At 41.9% G+C, this 20,227-nt stretch overlaps 1 protein-coding gene across 1 annotated transcript in view; it reads right to left on the reverse strand.

The window, feature by feature from the left end:
- Nucleotides 1-20,227, reverse strand: part of DSCAM (DS cell adhesion molecule) — a 765,341-nt gene that overhangs the window by 71,717 nt on the left and 673,397 nt on the right. Inside the window, exon 29 of the mRNA XM_089677896.1 lies at nt 6,270-6,382. Within this exon, the coding sequence (XP_089534022.1) occupies nt 6,270-6,382 (113 nt within the window). The remainder of the gene's footprint in view (nt 1-6,269; nt 6,383-20,227) is intronic.

The following is a 20,227-nucleotide window of genomic DNA, read 5'->3' on the forward strand; positions in this document are numbered from 1 at the left end:
AGATGTGCTGCAAGCTTTCCACTTAAACATTAAAGCTCCTATGTGACAAGTGGCCTGTGCTGGAGCATATGAAATCCTGCAGACTTCTCTTGTTTGCATACTTTGCCCAAACAAGGCAGCAGAGAGCCTAAGCCTGAAATCTGCCTTTTCCACGCTTGCAGGTTAGAAGTCTGATCCTTTGCCAAGGGATGGAAACTGTGCCAAGTCTGCACCAAGGCCTGGTTAACCCTTAATCTCTTTATTCTTTCTTTTCTTTTATGGACATAGGCTGCTATAGGCGTAAGGGTATATGTGGGCACACAGATGTCTTTTAGGCCATGTTTCGACAAGCAGGAAGATAATTGCAGAGCAGTGGAAGTCTTAATCACATATTTTCCCACGTAAAAATTAGTGTTACTGTATGTTCGCTTCATTCTTTTTTGTTTGTTTTAAAAATACATGTTGCAGATCTTATCTTGCGGGTTGCCACCATTTTACACTGTAGAGAGTGGCAAGCAGAAGACAAATGTCTAGTCTGATTGTTTTCAATTTGTAATCTTTTTTCAGTCTTTTTTGTCAGTTAGCAAAACTGTAGTAAAAAAATAAAACCATGACTAAAAAAGGAATGAAAACAAAAAAGACTGAATGGAACTGAAATAACTATTGGAAGAGAGAATAAAAAAAGTTACAGATTTGGTTCAAAGAGAAATAGATTGCCTGTTTTTAGATCCTTCTTTCTACTTCTGATGGAATAAAAACATCTGTCCAAACATGGCAGACAGTCCACCTCAGAAATGGATTAAACTGTACCAGTACTGTAAACTTAGATAGCAAGCAACAAGCAAAGGTGAGGGCCTTGCCATGATAATCCAAGGGAACCATATCCAAACAAAGAAGGGACATTTCCTTTGGGAGAACTGGAGCAAAACAGAGGAATGGAAGAATAACTGAGGATTTAAGGCAGAAACTACCTCATGCAAGAAGGAAGCCATGCACCTCAACACCCCCTTGTCTCTGTGCAAAACCAGAAAGGGTTCCTTGCAGGTAAAGCCACCAGTTTAGACACTCGACTTGCAGAGGTGATGGCTGCAAGGAATACCACAATGTCATTGAGAGTAGGAAGAGTTATATCTCTAAAGGGTTCAAACAATGGTTTCTGAAGGTCAAAGATCAAAATTTAGCCTCCACGGAGTCACAGGAGAATGGATGGGGAAAGCTACATGAAAGATATCCTGTATAAAGGCCCTAATCAAGACATGAGAAGCCAATGGTCTCTAAAATTAGAAAAAATGACAGAAACCTTGGTCTTGAAATTGCTAAAGCTAAGGATTGAACCTGGAGGCCAGAAAGTACATATCTGTTGTCCACCACCTGTGACACAGGTCCTGCAATACCTCCAGGTGTAGGGACCACCCCCAAGTCCTCACTCCTCAGGCTGAGGAAGTCTGCCTGGCAATTGCCTAGGTCTAGGATGTACACGGCAGACATGTTTTGTCCAGGATAGGATTTGATCTACCTCATTTGCTGTGGTAAGTCTTCTGGTTCTTCCCTGCCGATGCATGCCACTGCTGTCGCGTGGTTCGACTGTGTCCGAATCAGATGATGCTCCAGCAGGATGCTTGATGATATTTTTGATAGATTGAAAGGCTTGTGCTAATGGGCTTTGAGCTTGAGTCGGTGACATCAATTTAACATTTGTCTGAAAGGCTCATAGGATCATTCAAGCATATTTGACCTGCTGCTGACCTTCTTATGACCTGCATTTAGCCTTATTTATTGTGAAATCACCGCCCATCTTCTCCACCTTTCTAATAAGCGAATGCTTTTATTAAAAAAAAACAAGGTGTTGTATTAATGGTGGCAATACCAAGCGAGCCATACCCTGTGATTAGTGTGCAGAGGATAAACTGCCTGCACAGGACCCAGAAGATCATGGCTATTGATGTAGTAGCACTGACTACTATAACAATTGTCAGCTTCCTCACTGACCCATCATCAGGTATGAGATATGCATACTTACATTGTGCTAATTTGGAGCAAAGTATATATGCAAGAAAGAGTATTGCATATATACGCCACCATCAAACCCGCCCTGCAGGCCAGAGTACTTGGTGTCATTCTGGACTCCAACCTATCCTTCCAGCCCCAAGTCCAATCTTTAACAAACTCGTGCAGACTCCACCTCCGCAACATCGCCAAAATCCGCACGTTCCTAACCCCAGAAACCACTAAACAGCTCATCCACTCCCTCATCATATCACGACTCGACTACTGCAACTCCCACCTCACTGGCCTGCCTCGCCGCTGGCTATCCCCGCTTCAGTCGATCCTGAATACGGCTGCCAGACTCATTCACCTTTCCAACCGCTCCGTTTCCGCCACCCCCCTCTGCCAATCCCTTCACTGGCTTCCGATTGCGCAACGGATCAAATTTAAAATCCTAACACTGACGTACAAAGCTGTCCACCATACTGCCCCGAACTACATCACTGACCTAATATCCAAGTACCGCCCAGCACGCACACTCCGCTCCTCACAAGACCTCCTTCTCTCTAGTTCCCTGGTCTCCTCCTTCCATGCCCGCCTCCAGGACTTCTCCAGGGTGTCACCCATCCTCTGGAACTCCCTGCCCCAACCCATCAGATTATCACCTACTCTCCTCTCCTTTAGGCGCACCCTGAAAACCCATCTCTTCAGGGAAGCCTACCCCACCCCCTGCTAACTTGCCGAGCTCCTCCACTCTTCCTACCACTCCATCCCCCACAGCTATCTTCTCCTGTACCACTATCCCTTCCCTTCTAGATTGTAAGCTCGAAAGAGCAGGGCCCTCGATCCCCTCATGTTTTGCATTGTATTGGTATTGTTCTGTCACATGTTCTGTCCCCCTTTGTAATGTACAGCGCTGAGTGAACTATTGGCGCTTTATAAATACTGTATAATAATAATAATAATAATAATAATAATAAAGCCAACGAGGCAACACTACAACCAGGCAAGAAGTATTTGAAGACTAAGAAGTCAGCAATGGCAGCCTCCAGGTTTCTTTTATAGATTTCCTTTAAAGCCCAACTGAATCTTAATTCATTGCTGTGATACAATCAGGTTGTGTATATTGTAGTAAACATGCATCTTTTTTTTTTAGTCACTTAATGCTTCAGTAATGATAAAATACTCTGTATTGGCAACACTAGGAGAGCCAGTCCATGTCTCCCACACACAAGCAGCTCTGCGGTCCAATACTGAACACTGTTCTAATCAACATCACCTGAGCAGGGATGTTGATTGGAGCAGTGTTAAGGGGGCGTGTCGGAGACCTGGGCTGTTTTTGTGTGACAGCTGCAGTCTAACTCTCCTAGTGCTGCCAGGACATTTTTTTCTGGTGCAGCGCTTAGCAGGTTAAAATGTAAAAAAAAAGAGGCACATTAATTATTGTATTTGCAACCTGACTGCCCTGCAGTATTAAATTAAGAGGATACAAATGGGATTTTAACTTCATTCTTACATGTTACATAACAATGACTGGGATGAAGTGAGATTCTCCTGCAGTAGAATACTATGTACCAGGACTGAGGTCAAAAGTGAATTATAGTACATCTGCCACTGTAAATTATACACTTTCTCTGATCAATAGCTCTCGGGCACGACTTTTAGAGTCCAGGTGTAATGATTTCATCATTAATATTTTTACCCTGCAAGAGGTCTGCAAATTTTGTTTCCAAAACAAGTGTCTCCATAGAGACAGATCAACTTTCTGTATTAGTCGGTAATCCTCTTAGTAGTTTTCTAGACACAGGAAAAACACAGCGTCCTACAGGAACATCTCGGGAAAAATTTGCTGGGCTACATTCACTAAACTGTGAAAACTTTATGAAACATTTATGGGTTTACCAGAATACTCCCAGCTGACAGATATAAAGAACTTTAAAACTGAACGTCAAACTTATATAGATTTTATAAATATGTAGTTGGGGATAAAATCACTTAAAGAGGAACTCCAGGGATTTCAGAACCCCAAGCCCTCCAACTAACTTATAACAAAAGCATTTGCATAGCTTTAGAACAGGTGTATCTGGGTCTAGTGGTGGAAGAAAGTTATGCTGGATACCTAGACTCAGGAGAAGACTAAAGAGGGCAAGAAAAAAACTGGAAGAGCCAAAGAATGAAGATCTGAGCATCCTCTGGGAAGAGATAGTAGTATGTTGTGGAGTAGAGTGATCCTATGACTAAGCTCCTCTGAGGAGTAAAGGTGTTGGAGCACCATGCGGACTGTCTGTTCATTGTTTGGCTTTAATAAATTATAAGCAGCTCTCTTATTCTTTGTTTTGGATTATTTAAAAGTTAGACTCAAGAGAAGACTAAAGAGGGCAAGTCTTCTTGGCAATAAAGAAAGCCACAGAATGGAGAACAGGGCATTCTTTGGGAAAAGATAGTAGTATGGTGTAGAGTAGAGTGACCCTATGACTAAGCTCCTCTGAGCAGTTAAGGTGTTGGGGCACCAGGTGAACTGTCTATGCATTGTTTGGCTTTAATAAATTATAAGTGGCTCTCTTATTCTTTGTTTTGAATTATTTAAAAGTGAGACTCAAGGGAAGACTAAACAGGGTAAGTCTTCTTGGCAATAAAGGGAAGAGCCACAGAATGGAGAACAGGGCATTCTCTGGAAAGAGATAGTAGTAAAGTTGGTCATACATGGATCGAAATTAGGCCAGTTCAGCAGAGATTGTCCGAGATTCGATCCAAGTATGGGCAGGCTGATTGCACCCACGTCGATTCATCAATCGACTTGAGTACAACCAGCCTGTTAGATTTTTTTAAATTCCCCTGCCAACCCCACCAGCAAAACACAATAGGGCTGCGGGATGCATTCCCCTATCAACACTGACTGTATTGATGGGGGAATTGAGCAATTTTCTTTCCTTCCACCCTTGGTGGAAGGAATGAAAATGGAATCATCTATTGCTTGCTAAAGGGTCTGTGTCAATGAGCGTTTGTTGCTTTAGAACTGCTCCTTTTCCCATTTAAATCAATTAGAATGCAAAAGCAACTTGAAGCAGGTTGATGCAGCTAACCCTCATCCAGCAGATGGTAAGCTGCATCCAGCTGAGGAAACATACAGCACCAAGCCCCACTGTCTGCAGCCTGTCAAAGTCAGAATTAGAACACAGAAGACCTGCATTTTGTACATTTGTCCCTGATTGCACAGGGCCCTAAACACAGGTACCACTTGGTACAGAGTTCAGCCCCATCCAGTCACAGCTTGCCATAGACTTTGGCTTATAGCTTTTTAGGCACTTGTCTCCATCTTTAAATTGCTCTTTTTCCTCCTGCAAACAAAGAGCTACACTTACTTAAAGGCCACCTTCAGCCAAAACTTTTCCCCCTCATTTCAAATAATTTAAGGAAGGTTAAAGCTTCAGACAGGTTTTGTTTTGTTTTTTTGTTACAGAGCTCTGCGGTACAGTGTCGAACCCGTTGAACAAAAAAGTGAACTGTAAAATCACAGTACACAAGGAAATGGTAAGTGGTCCATCCTCTCAAGAGGAAGGGTCTAAATGCTTGAAAACCCCAGGGTGCAAGGCTGTTAATAGGGGTAAGGCATAGTATGGTCTACCTAGGCCAAAACCAGGTGGACCCCTGCTTCTTAGGGACCTGTCGAAGCCTGTCCTCCAAGTATTTGCTGGGGGGTTCTCCCAAAGAAAGAACCCCGGTTGAGGAGAGGACAAAGATCTGAAAGCCCCAGATCCTCCCCCAACATCAGGGCAGGCCTCAATGACCTGCACCCTCCGCCTCTGCGTATAAATAGAAAAAATAATAAATACACATTTCACTGTGAGTGCCCAAGATCAGACAGGTTCTAATTGGTGTCTTTGGTTCTGTTGGCAGAGGTTTACCCAAAAAAGTATGTGTGTGTATAGTGGTTGTGGTGGTGGTGGGGTGGCATTGCTATTTCTATCCTTGCTGGGTAGTAAATTTACCATCATTTACTCCCTATTAATCACACAGGAAATGAGGGGAAATATTCCCAAAGGGGAAAAAGCAACTGAAATACTACAGTGGGCCTATCCTTTTTTTTCCTTTTTCTGTCTAAAAAAAAGCTAGTTGGGCTTTAATGTTAACCATTCTGCAAATGTTTTGTTGTAAGTAATTTCTACATCTGCAGAATTTTATTTGCTAATGCACAAAAGCCTGCCGAGCTCGAGGTATAGATTGTGTGGGTGTAGGTTGGTGTTTATTGTACACGAGCAACTCAGCCCCAGGCAGTGGCTGAAACAGCGACAGAGTTAACGTACCAATGGTCTCCATTGTGTCTCGCTCTTCTATAAGAAGTTGTGCTCGGGGAATATCTATGTGCATCCTCAGCGTCTGCTGCTTGTTCAGGGTGTCTGAAGTCCGGGTGTTTTTGCTGGAAAAAAATGAAAGAATGCTAAGTACACCAATAAGACTTTCATTTTACAAATTATGTATATCTGTTTTGCACAAATTGTATTTATTTACTATAGGGCAGGACTCAAAAAATGTTTAAAGTGGAACACCAAATCCTCGTTCATATTCAACAGCTGTTTAATCTGGGAAACTTTTTTTTTTTTTTTTTACAGTTGTTAAATACAAGTTTTGCCCTTGCCCCAAGCCTGAGATTGGACAGGTATGGAAAAGCAAAAGACTAATTTGCAGATCTCTCTGTCACTCTCCTCCTTTAATCATGTTCCTTGTTAACACATGAGCATCGTAGCACTAATGATTGGTTCCTAGTGCTGCTTCTGTGTCTCTGCTGTATAAGTGTAGGCAGGTACAGTCTACATTCTCCACTGCAGGTGGCTCTTGTCCATAGCAGCGATGCAACTGGAGGAGGAAGTCGGGAGAAACTGGGTTACTCTATGTTTTCCTCGGTTCCCTTAAACAGTGATCCAATTGCATGCGATGGATCCAAGTAACCCTGCTGGCCATCTTGGGTCATGCAGAGTTTGCCCCTGGGTTTTGGCATGCTATATGCCAGTGGCTAGTGTAGGGACAGGGTACCCATCTGTCAGGGACTGCACTAGCTGTAGGGAGAGGTTCTGGAGGAAGAGGGAAAGAATATTGCCAAGGTCTGCCTCTTCTGAGTTGGACCATCCAGGCCGCACTCCAACTCCCTTGTCTGCAGCTCTCTGCAATGAACCGTTGTAAGTGCTCCGGCCAGGTGAGCTTTCCTGGTGGGCTTGTTTGCACTGTTTTACATGTTCTGCAATACATTTTTGTTTGCAATATTCTGCTGCCGCCCCATACTGCACCTATTTAACATACAGACAAGAGGGTGATATCAGGTCAATTCAATTACTTGCACTAGTTGCTTTTGAAAATACACTTAATCGGTTTCAATTGCGATAGTTTTTATTGAGTATTTAATCAGAAAATTCAAGCTTTTGTTTGGTTACTCAGATATCTCAGAAAGGATGATACATGTCAATAAACAAAGTAATACAAGTAAGATACTGCATCTTATGGTTTTTTGAATACACCTGAGAGCTCATCAACTGAAGTTCAAGGATTGAAGTGCCTTAAAGTGACACAAAATTATATCCTTAATCTCCAAAAATAATGCATACAGATCCACTACTCAATGGCCCTGGAATCTATTTTTCATGAAATAATTTCTTACTGTGTTTTCCTTCTTCTTTGTAACATTCTACATGAGTTCCTGAACCTCACCTCTTCCTCTTCACTTCCCTTTGTTTGGAACAAGCAGTGCATGTTAGTTGCGGTCATGTGTACTGCTCTATACACATTACACATCCATATTCTATCTCAGGAGCAAGTAAGAGAGGGTGGTTATGTTCCTATATACAGTAGGACCATTGAGAACGAATGTAGCCACCCTCTGGCATGTAGCTGTATCACAGCACATACACACAAAAAAGGAAATTTAAAGGATGCAGAGAGTGATAGAAAAATATAGAATATTAAATAGAATATACATTTTTAAAGCAGAGTTTAGTGTCACTTTAAGCTGGCTATACACTACTAGAATTTTGTTCAAAGTTTATCATTTTAAGTGTAGCATCCTCCTAGTTTAGCTAGGGGGACCTAGTGTTTAAGTGGTAGTGAGGAAGGCGGAGTAGCAGCCTGGGTGTAATAGCCAAAAGGTCAAATCATGGTAAGGAGCTGAGAGGCTCTGCAGGTCAGACCCTCTGGAATTTATCTTTGCTCTAGTGCTTTGGAAGAAGGCACTGGAGGCAGTGGGTTGATCTGAGTGGCTGGCTGCACTCTTGAGGGACCCTAGCCAATCTCCAACAGAAGGCTTGGCAAAGGGCTGGGGCATTCAGTATTCGAGCATGCTCATGTGCAGGAGATTTAGGGTGGAAGATAGAGAGGAAGATGTGAGGCTGAAGGAAGGAGGCTGTGAAGAGGCCCAGTGGGATGAGACCTACCTGCAAACCTGGAGCTGGAAAGGAGGAAAGCTCACTGGCCCCCTGAGAGAGGACAACCTGTATGGCAGGGAAGGAGCTGCCCAGCTGATAGGCCTTGTAGCAGCCACCAACCCGCCCGTGGCACAGGAGAGGATCTGAGTGAGTACACCTACACCCCCAAGGTGGATAGGTGAAGGAGCACTCTGGTGGGAAGCAAGATTAGCCACCTGCCAGTGACTGTTCATTTCTTAAGGTCACAGGAACTGGATACCCTGTTCAGGGATATCTCCAGATTGCTGGTTGAAGAGCAGAGGTTCATCTAGGGTCTGGGGTGGTACACTAAGGAGATGCTGGCTAGCTCTCCAGTTAGTTTTCCTCAATTCGTCAGTACCCTTGGGCATCCTGTACACCCCCAACCCTATCCCAGTAAAAATCCCCTAAATAAAACAACAAAATCAAAGCTCAAGGACTGAATTTCTGACTCTGGATGCAAGCTTTTGTGAACATGTGTGATGCCTGGCTGTGCAGGACTATACGGGGACACCAATGTTCTAGCGACTCCTAAGGGGTTAGTGCTACATAAGAATGCTCTTTGATCTTATAATTCTTAGTAACATTTGTTTTCTACCACAGTGAAGAGGAAATTCAAAGGAGCAGGATGGAAAATTCTTCTGGAATGATCAAATACCTAATGTGGATGTGAATGTGGTTGTCATTTCAGAAAGTGCAAAGTCAAATGTTAATAGCAAATTAAATTCTGAAGTAGTTTTGAACAACATTTCTTAAAGTGGTTCTAAGGGCAGAATGTTTTTTATCTTATGCATTAAGACAAAGAAACCTTTTGCATGCAGCCCATGCCCCCCTCATAATTACCTGAGCCTGTTCTCAATCTAACAATGTGCACAAGAGCACTCTCTCTGCTCTCTCCTTCCTCTTTGGCTCAGAGTCAGCAGTGGGAGACATTGGCTCCTGCTAATCATAGCCAGTAAGCAAGGAGCGGCAATGGGCATGAAGAGCCAACTTGGGAACGAGGATGCAGGAGTGCCCCCAGAGCAAGCAACTTGCTATGGGGGCACTCAGCACAGCGGAGGGGTAGGAGCACCAGCGGGGGACCCAAGAAAAGGAGGATCGGGCTGCCTAGTACAAAACCATTGCACAGAGCAGATAAATATGATGTTTTTTTTAATTACCTTTAGAATCACATTAAGTCATCAAATGTAGTGAGAAATCCCATACAAATGCAAAAAATTTACTAGTGTATGACCAGCTTTAGGCTTCTCTCACACCTATGCAAGTGTGAAGGTGGGCACATATTTTTGCATGTCACATTTAGGACAGCCAGTTCTTTTCACCTGGCCACCCTACATGTGAAAATTGCACAAAACAAGTACTTGATTCTTTATTAAAATCACAGTGCATAAAAATGTATTGTCAGTTGGTACATACATACAGTACGCGATAGCAAGGTGCGTTGGGGTGCCATTAAAAATTAATAGTGCCGCCAAGCGCCTTCAAAAAGGGAGCTGTGTTTCTTTGTGCACTGAACAAATGTGAACCTAGTCTTAGAATGGGGAGAAGAGGGGATGAGACAAGGGCATAGATTTAGCTCCACAATAGTTGATCTGTTTTTTTACCATGCTAGGAAATACTTTAGATTGTGGGAATGGAGTAGAAGGTGGAAGGGGTAATGAGAACCTGTTGTCCAATGTGCAAGTTTAATCTAATAGCTTTTAAATGAACATGTACCTGCCTAATTATTATTTTATTTTTAATCTGCCTCAGGCTCAGCTTTAAAGGTACCGCAATGTAGATTTTAATGTGCATTCCACAATACTCCATAAGAAGCATTCAAAATCTATTTTTTTCTGTCCATAAACAGAAATCTGGTTGACTATTAGGAATTATTGCATCCGAGACATCATCCTTACTCTTTGCATTAGTTTATTGCAATGGATTTACTGCTGTACTTGTGAACAACTTCCACTAAGACACAGTTGGGGCATGTTTCATATTGGTGCAATGCTGCTTTTTAGGAATTTATGAATCAAGTTGTGCTCTGAAAGTAAATCTCTCTCTTCAAATTTATCACCGATTTGGTTCAGCTTTGCTAGGCGGCAGAATCGACATACTGTATCTCCCCCTCAATCTACAACCCTCCAGCTGCCGACAAAATAAAGTTCCCAACATCACCTATTTGCTATTCCCACTTACTGTCCAGCCTCATAAAATTAAGATATGTTTATGTTTCACCCCTTCTCAAAGACTGTTCTACCAAATCTAGCTGCTGTTTGTACGAATTCATGTACGCTGGCTAATCTCCACTTCTTCGGTATTTTAATTGGTTGTTTTAGGTTACTGTACTGCCTTTGCAACTAGTGACTTTAGATGAAAATCTATATCAGTCAATGAACTGCAAGTGCTATCCAGGAAGCCTGCAGCCAGAATTAAAATATTTTTCACAGTGCCTCTGGGTGGGACTGTAGTCTCATGTTCCATGATTCTGCGCTATACTACCTCCTCCTTCCAGGATTCCAAGACAGTACCTAGGGACACCTGACCCTCAGGACCAGTGAGAAAATGAAGGTACCATAAATTATTAACCAACCATAAGTATTGAAGTGGTTGTAAACCTCAGATGTGAAATATGAACAAAGCATATCCCTCTATAGTGTGTACTTGTCTCTATCCAGAGCATCAAGTGTAATTTCCGTCTGCTGCCCCGTTCCTCTGCTATCTGTATGAGTCACTTCTGACAAGTTTTACTGACAATGGCGACACGGGAGGGACCTCCAGCAGATTGACAGACTCAGGTCTATTCCTGTGAGCTGTGTGGAGGGGGTGTATCCTTTCCCTCCAATCAGCTCTCAGAGTTCTCCTCACTGAGCTTTACAAAGTGTAATTTTAGCTCCCTTTTTCTGAACTCTAAGACAAGCTTTATAAATTGATAACTTTGAACAGATGTAGAGAAGAGAATACTACAGAGAAACAGGTACAACTTATGTAGGATGATGTATTTCATCTCTGTGTATCACCTGAGGCCGATCACTTCACTGGGTATATATAAAGGTTTACAACAACTTTAAGCCAACAGGGCAGCCAGCTGCAGAAGATTACTGCCAAGGTCAAAATTAGAGACACTCAACAACTAGACTCAAGTCTAGTTTAAGTCCACAATTTATTTCATTTAAGTTCATCTTTGAATAAGTCAGGAACACCCTCACCCACTGCCAACGAAACCCAATGGAAATTTTCCCCATAAATTTATGCTTACTAGTCTTCAACAAGAGTAAAATCAAAGGGTATGTCTTTCAGGAGGCCACATTTATGTTCTTGTTCTGCATTAAAGACATATGGAAACTTTATCCAAAATGTGTCTACACATAGCCAACCCCCCTGATATGTATAGTAACCCAGCTATGCTCCCCAACCTCCAGAGCAGCTATGGGAGAGCGCATGGCATCCCCTATTTGACAGTGTTGAGTCTGAGTGTCCAACCACCAGGCCTGGACACTGTCATCTTGGGGGTTCAAGATCCAATATCTGTCAACATAAGAGCTTAGACAGGCAGCGTGCTACAGTAGGCAGGTAATGATGAAGCATGGTGGGGAATGGTTGAGCTATGCGCAGACCAGGGGTGTTGCTAGCACCAGACATCCAGTTCACATGGCCCACATCTTCTGCCAGGTGCCATGGGTCCTGACCCTGAGACCACCTGACACTGCGGCAGCCAACATCTCTCTGCCATGCTGTTTGTCAGGGCAATAGAATTCAGAGCTGAGGAAAGCTTAGCCTATGCTCCTGACTGGCTCTGATCTGTCATGTGACGTAAGTCAAGGGTGAACCTGGCAGGAATCCTCTTGCTCATCTCTGTGCATGGAATAAACAAAGGGGATGGGCGCAACCTGTAATCAATCTGATGGTGGCACCAAAACCATGGATAAGGTGCAAGGAGACATCAATGTATGAATAACAATGCATATAACAATACCATATAAAGCTGGACCCAAAAAGATATAGTTGATGTATAGAGATGAGGGGCGTTATAACAAAGAGTAGATAGCATGTCTTGGACCAACAGGATGAACAGAGTCCTAATTCACTTGTGCCTGCCTTTCACTGGACTAAAGCTGAGTCCAGAAAGGTACATTTAGAGAGAAAAAAGGGGAAAGGCACCCCTAAGTGTGAACTGGAAACGTATTTATTGCACATAAAAGAGAGCAACTTACAGGACGGTAGATGAAAATAGGCACATCAATGTTTCATCAATGGGAGTCCGCCAAGGTGAACAGCATAGTGTGAAGCAGTAGATGATGATCAGTCATCTGTCAGTATCAGGTGAGCCGGCAAGATGGAGAGGGCCTGGTACCGAGGTCTGGAACACACAGTGGAGTGTAGCGTGTGCGCGATGACGTCACCATGCGTCGATGCAACACGTTTCCTGAGCATGCGCTGTGAGATGACCATCCTAGCGTACTCCTTTGTCAAGCTGATGGGATACAGGGAGTTTGTGCCTGGAGTTCACCTGTAGGGATTGGTTATAGCACAGAGGCCTGAGCAGTGACTACAGCTCCCACCATGCACAACCTCCCTGTACCCCGTCAGCTTGACAAAGCTGGACGGTCATCTCACAGCGCATGATCAGGAAACACATCACAATGATGCCTGGTGACGTCATCAACACACACGCTGCGCTCCACTATGCGTTCCAGACCTTGGTACCAGGCCCTCTCCATCTTACCAGCTCACCTGATACTGACAGATGACTGATCATCATCTACTACTGATGAAGTCACGTGACAGTGTAGGTCGGAGAGCGGAATGTGGTGACGTAATTTCCGACATGAACAGCCGCAGTCATATTGGTACACCCAGTACACCCATATCAGCACATGTGATTGATGCCTTGTTTGATCTGTTCCCATGTAAATGCACATTTGTCTTTACAATAAATTTGATTCATTTCCAATATTGCACTATGGAAGCACTTTTTCTTGTCTCCCTGGGAGTGCTGTGAGCTGGCTGTTTTTTCTGGTCCAACGGACCTCTGGCAGGAGTTCTGTGCACTGGCTGATTTCCGTGTCCAAAGGTGAAAGATATATTACCACCGCTGAACAGTGTGGTCCACCAGTGAGGGGGATATCATCTCGACATCGCCGTTTGGGATTCCACTTAAAGGGCCCCTGCAGTAAGTGCCCTGAAAGCCTTTTGGCCCCTTGGGGTCTGGGTGCGGAGGTATTTTAGCCGTTGTGGGATTCACAAATCATTTACCTATCCATGTTGTTTTTTTGGTTTTTTTTATGTGTTTTTGTTGGATGTTTTTGCACATGGACTTTATATCGCATTTATGATATTTTTTTTAGTCACGCTATTTACTTCTTCATTGCATCATTGTATTTTACGTTGCACAGTAATACATTCATTTGGTTTCACTGTGCATTTGTATCACCATTTTCTGTTTTATACTAGTTGCACTCTATATATGTTTGCCACATTTATTTATGGTATTTATATGGTCACTTATTAGTCGTTTTATGTCACATGGCCTTTTGATGCATATTGTGTTATGATCCTTTAGTCGCATGGTCACAATTTTTGGCCTCACGGTGCGTTGTTATTGTCATTCTTCTGTGATAAGTGGTTTGTCCACTTTTAATATTTAAGCACTTAATTTTGTATTTTTCACGTTTTACTCTACTTTCTCATTAGTTGAATTCACGTTATCTCAATTATGTTGTGACGGACTCATATGTCCCACTATTACTGTGATTTAGTTAATATTTTATTTTTCCCTGATCACTTCCGTGCGTTTTGCCCACAATAACAGTTTATTGTCAGTTACACCTTTTGGTCCTCATTTTGGACCTTTATTATTTCACCTTTCCCTTCACTCCCATATTCCTTCCATTTACTGATTATGTTATGGTGTATTATCTATTGTCTTTCCACCTCATTATTTGTCTTGGAATGTCTGTGGAATTATTGTGATTAGTGCAACATCAATTTTCTGTTTGTCATCTACTACTGCACACTATACTGTTCACCTTGGTGGACTCCTATTGATGAAACATTGATGTGTATATTTTTTATCTACCCTCCTGTAAGTTGCTCTCTTTTAGGTGCAATAAATAAGTTTCCAGTTTAAACTTAGAGGCTGTTTTCCTCTTTTTTTATTCCCTATGCATACAAGGCCTCAAAAGCGTGCGCAGACAGTATCTCTTTAAAATGGTCATAAACTCTTACATATACTCAGTGAAGTGACTAGCCTCAGGTGATACACATAGATAAAACAAACCCTCCTACATAAGTTGTACCTGTTTATCTGTAGTCTTCTCTTCTCCATATCCATTTAAAGTGCTGAATTTATAAAGTGTATCTGAGAGTTCAGAAAAAAAGGGGCGAAGAGCTGAAACTACATACAGAGGAGCTCAATGAGGAGAGCTGATTGGAGGGAAGGGACACACCCCACACACAGAAACAGAGCTGAGGCTGTCAGTCTGCTGGAGGTTCCTCTCCTGTCACCATATTTTTCTTGGTGTCAGGAAAACTTGACAGAAATGATTCATGCTGATAGCAGAGGAACAAGGCAGCAAAAAGAAATGACACTTAGTGCTCTGCACTGAGACAAGTACACACTATAGAGATAAATGCTTTGTTCGTATTTCATGTCTGAGGTTTACAACAACATTAAGAAAAAAATCAATCAGTATGAAACCACCATTTGTATTTCTATTGACTGCAGAAGCTGGGTAAGACTGCTAATTCAGGTAGGTTGAAGAAGCCAACGTGTGATTCAACTGGCCAGCAACCTATAAACATGAAACATACTTGGGTTTATGTCTCTCAAACAATCCCTTATATGCAATTTTGAATTATCAGAGTATAAGATCCTTCCAGGCCCCAAATAAAAATTCCAGTTCAAGAAAACCAGTAAATGTATTTGTGAATTTAATGACTACTTAGGACTTGCACTCAACAAGCTCCTGGCTGCCAGACTACTAAAGATACCGAGAAAAGCACAAACAATAACAGAGGGAGAGTAATAAAAGCAATAAATCACACTTTTGCACTTGGTCCTGTTTACAAGAGGACAATCTTTCTGTTGTGTATTGCTAGTTATCCACATAATCTGTCACTGAATATTTCCTTGCTCTAAAGAGAAACCCTTGTGTACTTTCACAGAATACATATTTGGAGTTGGACTTACTCTGTTAATGTTGAATGTTTAAGACATTCCACCACTCATCCAAGGAGCTTTTTTTTCCAGTAAGTGTCAGGAACATACCCTGGTATTTATAGCCAGATGGGTAACTCAGTCACCTTAACCATTTGTCTACTGGAACAATATTTTTCAAACACATGTTATAGAATGACGTTACCCCCAACAAGTATACATACATTGTCTGAAAGCAGAGGACATGGAGAATAAAATGTTGCAGGCCTGAAAGCAGCTTCACGTTTTAAAGCTACAGGAATAGGACAGTGTGAGTACCTCTACACCCCCTAAGTCTACAAGGGAGAGTCCGGTGCCAAACCCAACTAGTTCTCCCTGGGACATTATTCAGTACTAATGTGTCTCGGAATCCCTTGACCTGAGATATTCTTCATGACAGCCGGGTGGATGAGGAGATTTTCATGTGGGGCCTGAAAAAGGTTCATTTAAGGGGACTGAGTGCTCCTAGTAAGGACTGTGTGCGGATCCATTAAGAGACCAGAGCTACTCCAGAGGGAGTAGAAAGTCTAGGATTTAATTTTTCTGCTTTTTTGTATATAGGAAGTTTGTCCTCCAAGTTGTTTCAGTTCTATTGGGCATCCCATATACCCACAGACTCCTAATAAAACAACAAAAAAACAAGCTCAAGGACTGATTACTGACTTTGGATGAAAGAGTGGAAAATGGGTGTTGCCTGGCTGTGCAGGAAAATAGGGGGACCCGATACCAGCAGCCCTCAAGAGGGTAGCGCTACATATCTATCTATCTATCTATCTATCTATCCATCCATCCATCCATCCATCTATCCATCTATCCATCTGTCCATCTGTCCATCTGTCCATCTGTCCATCTGTCTATCTGTCTATCGGAACATTGGTAGAAGCTTTGTCTTCCATCTGAATTTGGGTTGTTCTACCAATTTGTCTTTAGACTGGACAATACAGCCTTGAGAGACTCTCTAAATATCTTTCATACGTTATTCATCTGTCTATCTATCTAATTGCAATAATATTGGAACATTCGTAGAAGCTTTGTCTTCCATCTGGATTTGGGTTTGTTCTACCAATTCGTCTTTAGACTGGACAATACAGCCTTGAGAACCTCTCTAAATGTCTTTCATACGTTATTCATCTGTCTATTTGCAATAATATTGGAACATTCCTAGAAGCTTTGTCTTCCAACTGGATTTTGGTTGTTCTACATAGTCACCTGCCTTTTTGCTGCCAGGGCTGTACGGTGTACGGATCTGACAGTGGGGGGGTTTTATACATAATCCAGTGACTGACTTGTGAAATCTTGCATTTCCTAGACCTTTGCGGTATTACCGTGTGACATAAAAAATTGGAACTACCACTATTTTATTCTCTAGTGTCTACTTTCATCTCTGTTCTGTGCTTTTCAAACAATTTACTCAAGTGAACAATTGCTGTGGAGATATGTCAGAACAGTCCATGGTTCTGCCTATTTAAAAGAAGTTGATTTCTTTCTTTCCAGAGCTTCACATCTGAATATATTAAAATAATTTGTTCAAAAAAGCATTTTTTATTTTTGTACAACTAATCTTGGTCTATACCCTGAGCTTTTTTTTTCTTCTTTTAATCCCATAATAATTTATTCTAGAAGCCAGGATGTTTACCCGTGACCTACAAAAACAATCAAATGTGCTTGCATATCTTTACAAGGCAGTTAGAAGCAGATTTTTTTTTTCATTTGCATTATTTTTATCATTTTCACCTGAGGGTAACTGTTGATATGACTTTCACAATTTTATTAATTTGTCAAACCACTGATTTTCCCTGTCAAACAGTGCAGTTTGTATTGTCGCTGAACAGTTAAAATAAAATCACTTTTGGGTAAGAATGGGAAATTAAAATATAGAAAATTGTATAGGGGGTTATTTTTTTACATGTATTTAAAGTAAAAAAAAACAACTTTTTTAAATGCACTTTACAATATTCCACAAAGCTACTGCCTTTCATTTCTATATGTTCGTGAATAGAATAGAGCAACAGAATAGAATTAAACCTGGATATTTATTACCAATTTTTGGAATGCTACCTATCTGGCCACTGTCTTATCACCAGGAGATATTCTGATTGGATGCATGCAGCATACCTGGGAAAAAGGCAGTTAGTAGCAGTATGGGGCTTTGTTATGTGAGGGAAATATGGCTATCCATTCTTTGAGAAACATTGCAGTGTTTACTCCATACCACACCTTTATTTTATGCTTCTTTATTAGAAAGGAAAAGCATAGTAAGAAACAACTAAAGAAAAAAAAAAATACCCTCCAACTGAATCATTGCATAGCATGGTAGATCCTTCTTAGAAGAGAAGGTACTGTAGTTACATGTTTCATTGCATCACAAATCCCAAAAAAGAATGATTCCTCATTTCATTGCAGTGGATAAAGCCCAATATTATAGAGCTTTTTATTTCAAACTGCATACAGCTAGTTTAGACTTTTTAAAAAAAAAAACTTTTTTATGAGCCACCATAAGTGACCAAAAAAAGTGTATGTGAAGACACACAACAAAATACACTTGGGGCGTGTTGTATGGTTCCTTCTTGAAGAGGACAATTCCTGTGTAAGGCACGCTCAGGTTCAACTAGCCAAAAGGCTTAGCAAACCCCTCTCCCCATGATCAGCCAAGGCTGACCAACAAGTACTAAGTGGGGGGACGTCCCAAAGACAGAACTGCCCAAGGAAGGGAAGAAAGGAACCTAAGGGCCACGCATCCTCCCCCTAGACTTCAGGGAAGACTAGAGGACCCACACCCTAGAGTGAAAAGCACATAAATATAAGTGAATGTGACACACACGGGGAAAAATATATAAAAAAATAATAATCATTTTTTTTTAAAAAGGAGCATGTGCAGCGGATAGGCTTCACAACCTGGTAACAAAATTGCCCTAGCCTTGACTAAAAGGCCTAGCCTATAACAGGCTGTGCAAAAAAAAACAAAACAAATGGTGTTGTGGCCTATTGCCATTGAGATTCCAAACCCATACATACTGGGATCTCCCAGGGGTTGCTAAACTTTGCAGGCTCTCTGCCTCCGCAACCCAGGCAGACTAGGCAGCACTACTCGAATAAGGAGGCACTTGGCCCCTTAGAACCCTCCACACCAGGGAAATACCCTCCACCCCCAACTTACCCAGTGGGCACTTAATTTGGTTTCTTTCTCATGAAGAGGGCCCTTGGGACCCCCATCATACCATCAGAGATACTATACAGTCAGCAATCCCAGCCAAAAGGCCATAATGATATAGGAGTACCTCTACTGGACACTGATAACAGATATTACACTTGATCTTAGGCAAAAGGCTGACAGCTGTTTCAGAATTGCTGACCATTGTTAGTGCAGTGCATGAAAATCATGACTTTTATGGAGTAGGGCTTAGGACCACCAAGAAAGTGTAACCATGATAGTTAAGGGGAGAAGAGACTAAAGGATACAAAATACCCTCCAAACAAATTGGTGAAGAGTACAGAAGAGTCTTCGTAGAACAGAAGGTATACAAATGTCTCATTCTCAGAAATAAGGGGATTATTCCTTACTTTAGGATAGTGGGTAGAGCCATGCAAATTATTTCTTAATGACATAACAACATGGCCAATGATTCATTACTAAAATGCAGAGAGCGGTGTTAAACCTACAGCATCCCACACAGTGTTCTGTGCGTAATGCTGCAGAAAACACTCCTTGATTGGTGGAGAGGCCAATCACATGAATCTGCCAGATCAGTGCGACTCCCAGCCATTTTTGCAGACTTTTTCTACCATTCATTATTTGAATGACACCAGGAAAATTTATAAAGCATTTCCCTGTCTACCTTTTCTCTTGAACGCAGAATTATGGCATTAGTAAGAGTTTGCTGCCGCTTTTTAAAATGGCCCTTTAGTCCCAGATGGGGTCATAGATGTATTGACTATGGTCTATACGAAGTGAAATAAAAAGTAAAGACTCTAATTGCTCCTAAATGAAAAGGAAGAAGAAAAAACTTCTGAACAGAATTCTTCCAGAGACCAAGGAATGCTTTGAGTGTTAATATTTCACTCATTTCTTTCTCACTTTTCTTTCATAGCGGACACAAAAACCTTTCTCATTTCTGCAAACAGCAAGCAGACACTTCAGACAGAATACAGAAGACGTGAGGATGCCGGATTTATTGAAAGGCTTGAATGTTGCCCTCCATACACAGATGATATGATTTATTTACCTGGGCTGTGGCCTGCTGGATGAAAGAACAGAGAGGCATCTGGGGTCACTACCACCTGCTAGTTTTCAGGGAAAATACCAGCCTCTACTCTTTTCTCACAGGACGAAGTGAGATCTATGCCGACTTTGATGAATACAAGTGGAAGACCACCACTGCTACACTGAGAACAAGATTGCTAGTTTATTAAAATTCAACTCCAATGCATTTAATACCAGACTCCAGGCAGGTATAAATACATCAAGTAATGCGGTTATAAATGTATTAGAAAAACATTAAACATATTTTTACTGGGGGGAAGGATTTGTGCTGGGGAGGGTAATTTGGAAGGGTAATTTGGAGGAAGCTGTGCTAGGTGGCGGGATTGGAGGGATTTATGCTAGGAGGGGGGATTTGGGGGAGAAGGTTTGTGCTAGGGTGGAAAATTTGAGGGA

This window comes from Staurois parvus, unplaced genomic scaffold (genome assembly GCF_062004578.1).
Source record: "Staurois parvus isolate SC_StPar_1 unplaced genomic scaffold, SC_StPar_1.0 ptg000195l, whole genome shotgun sequence".
In the NCBI taxonomy this organism is placed as follows: Eukaryota; Metazoa; Chordata; class Amphibia; order Anura; family Ranidae; genus Staurois; species Staurois parvus.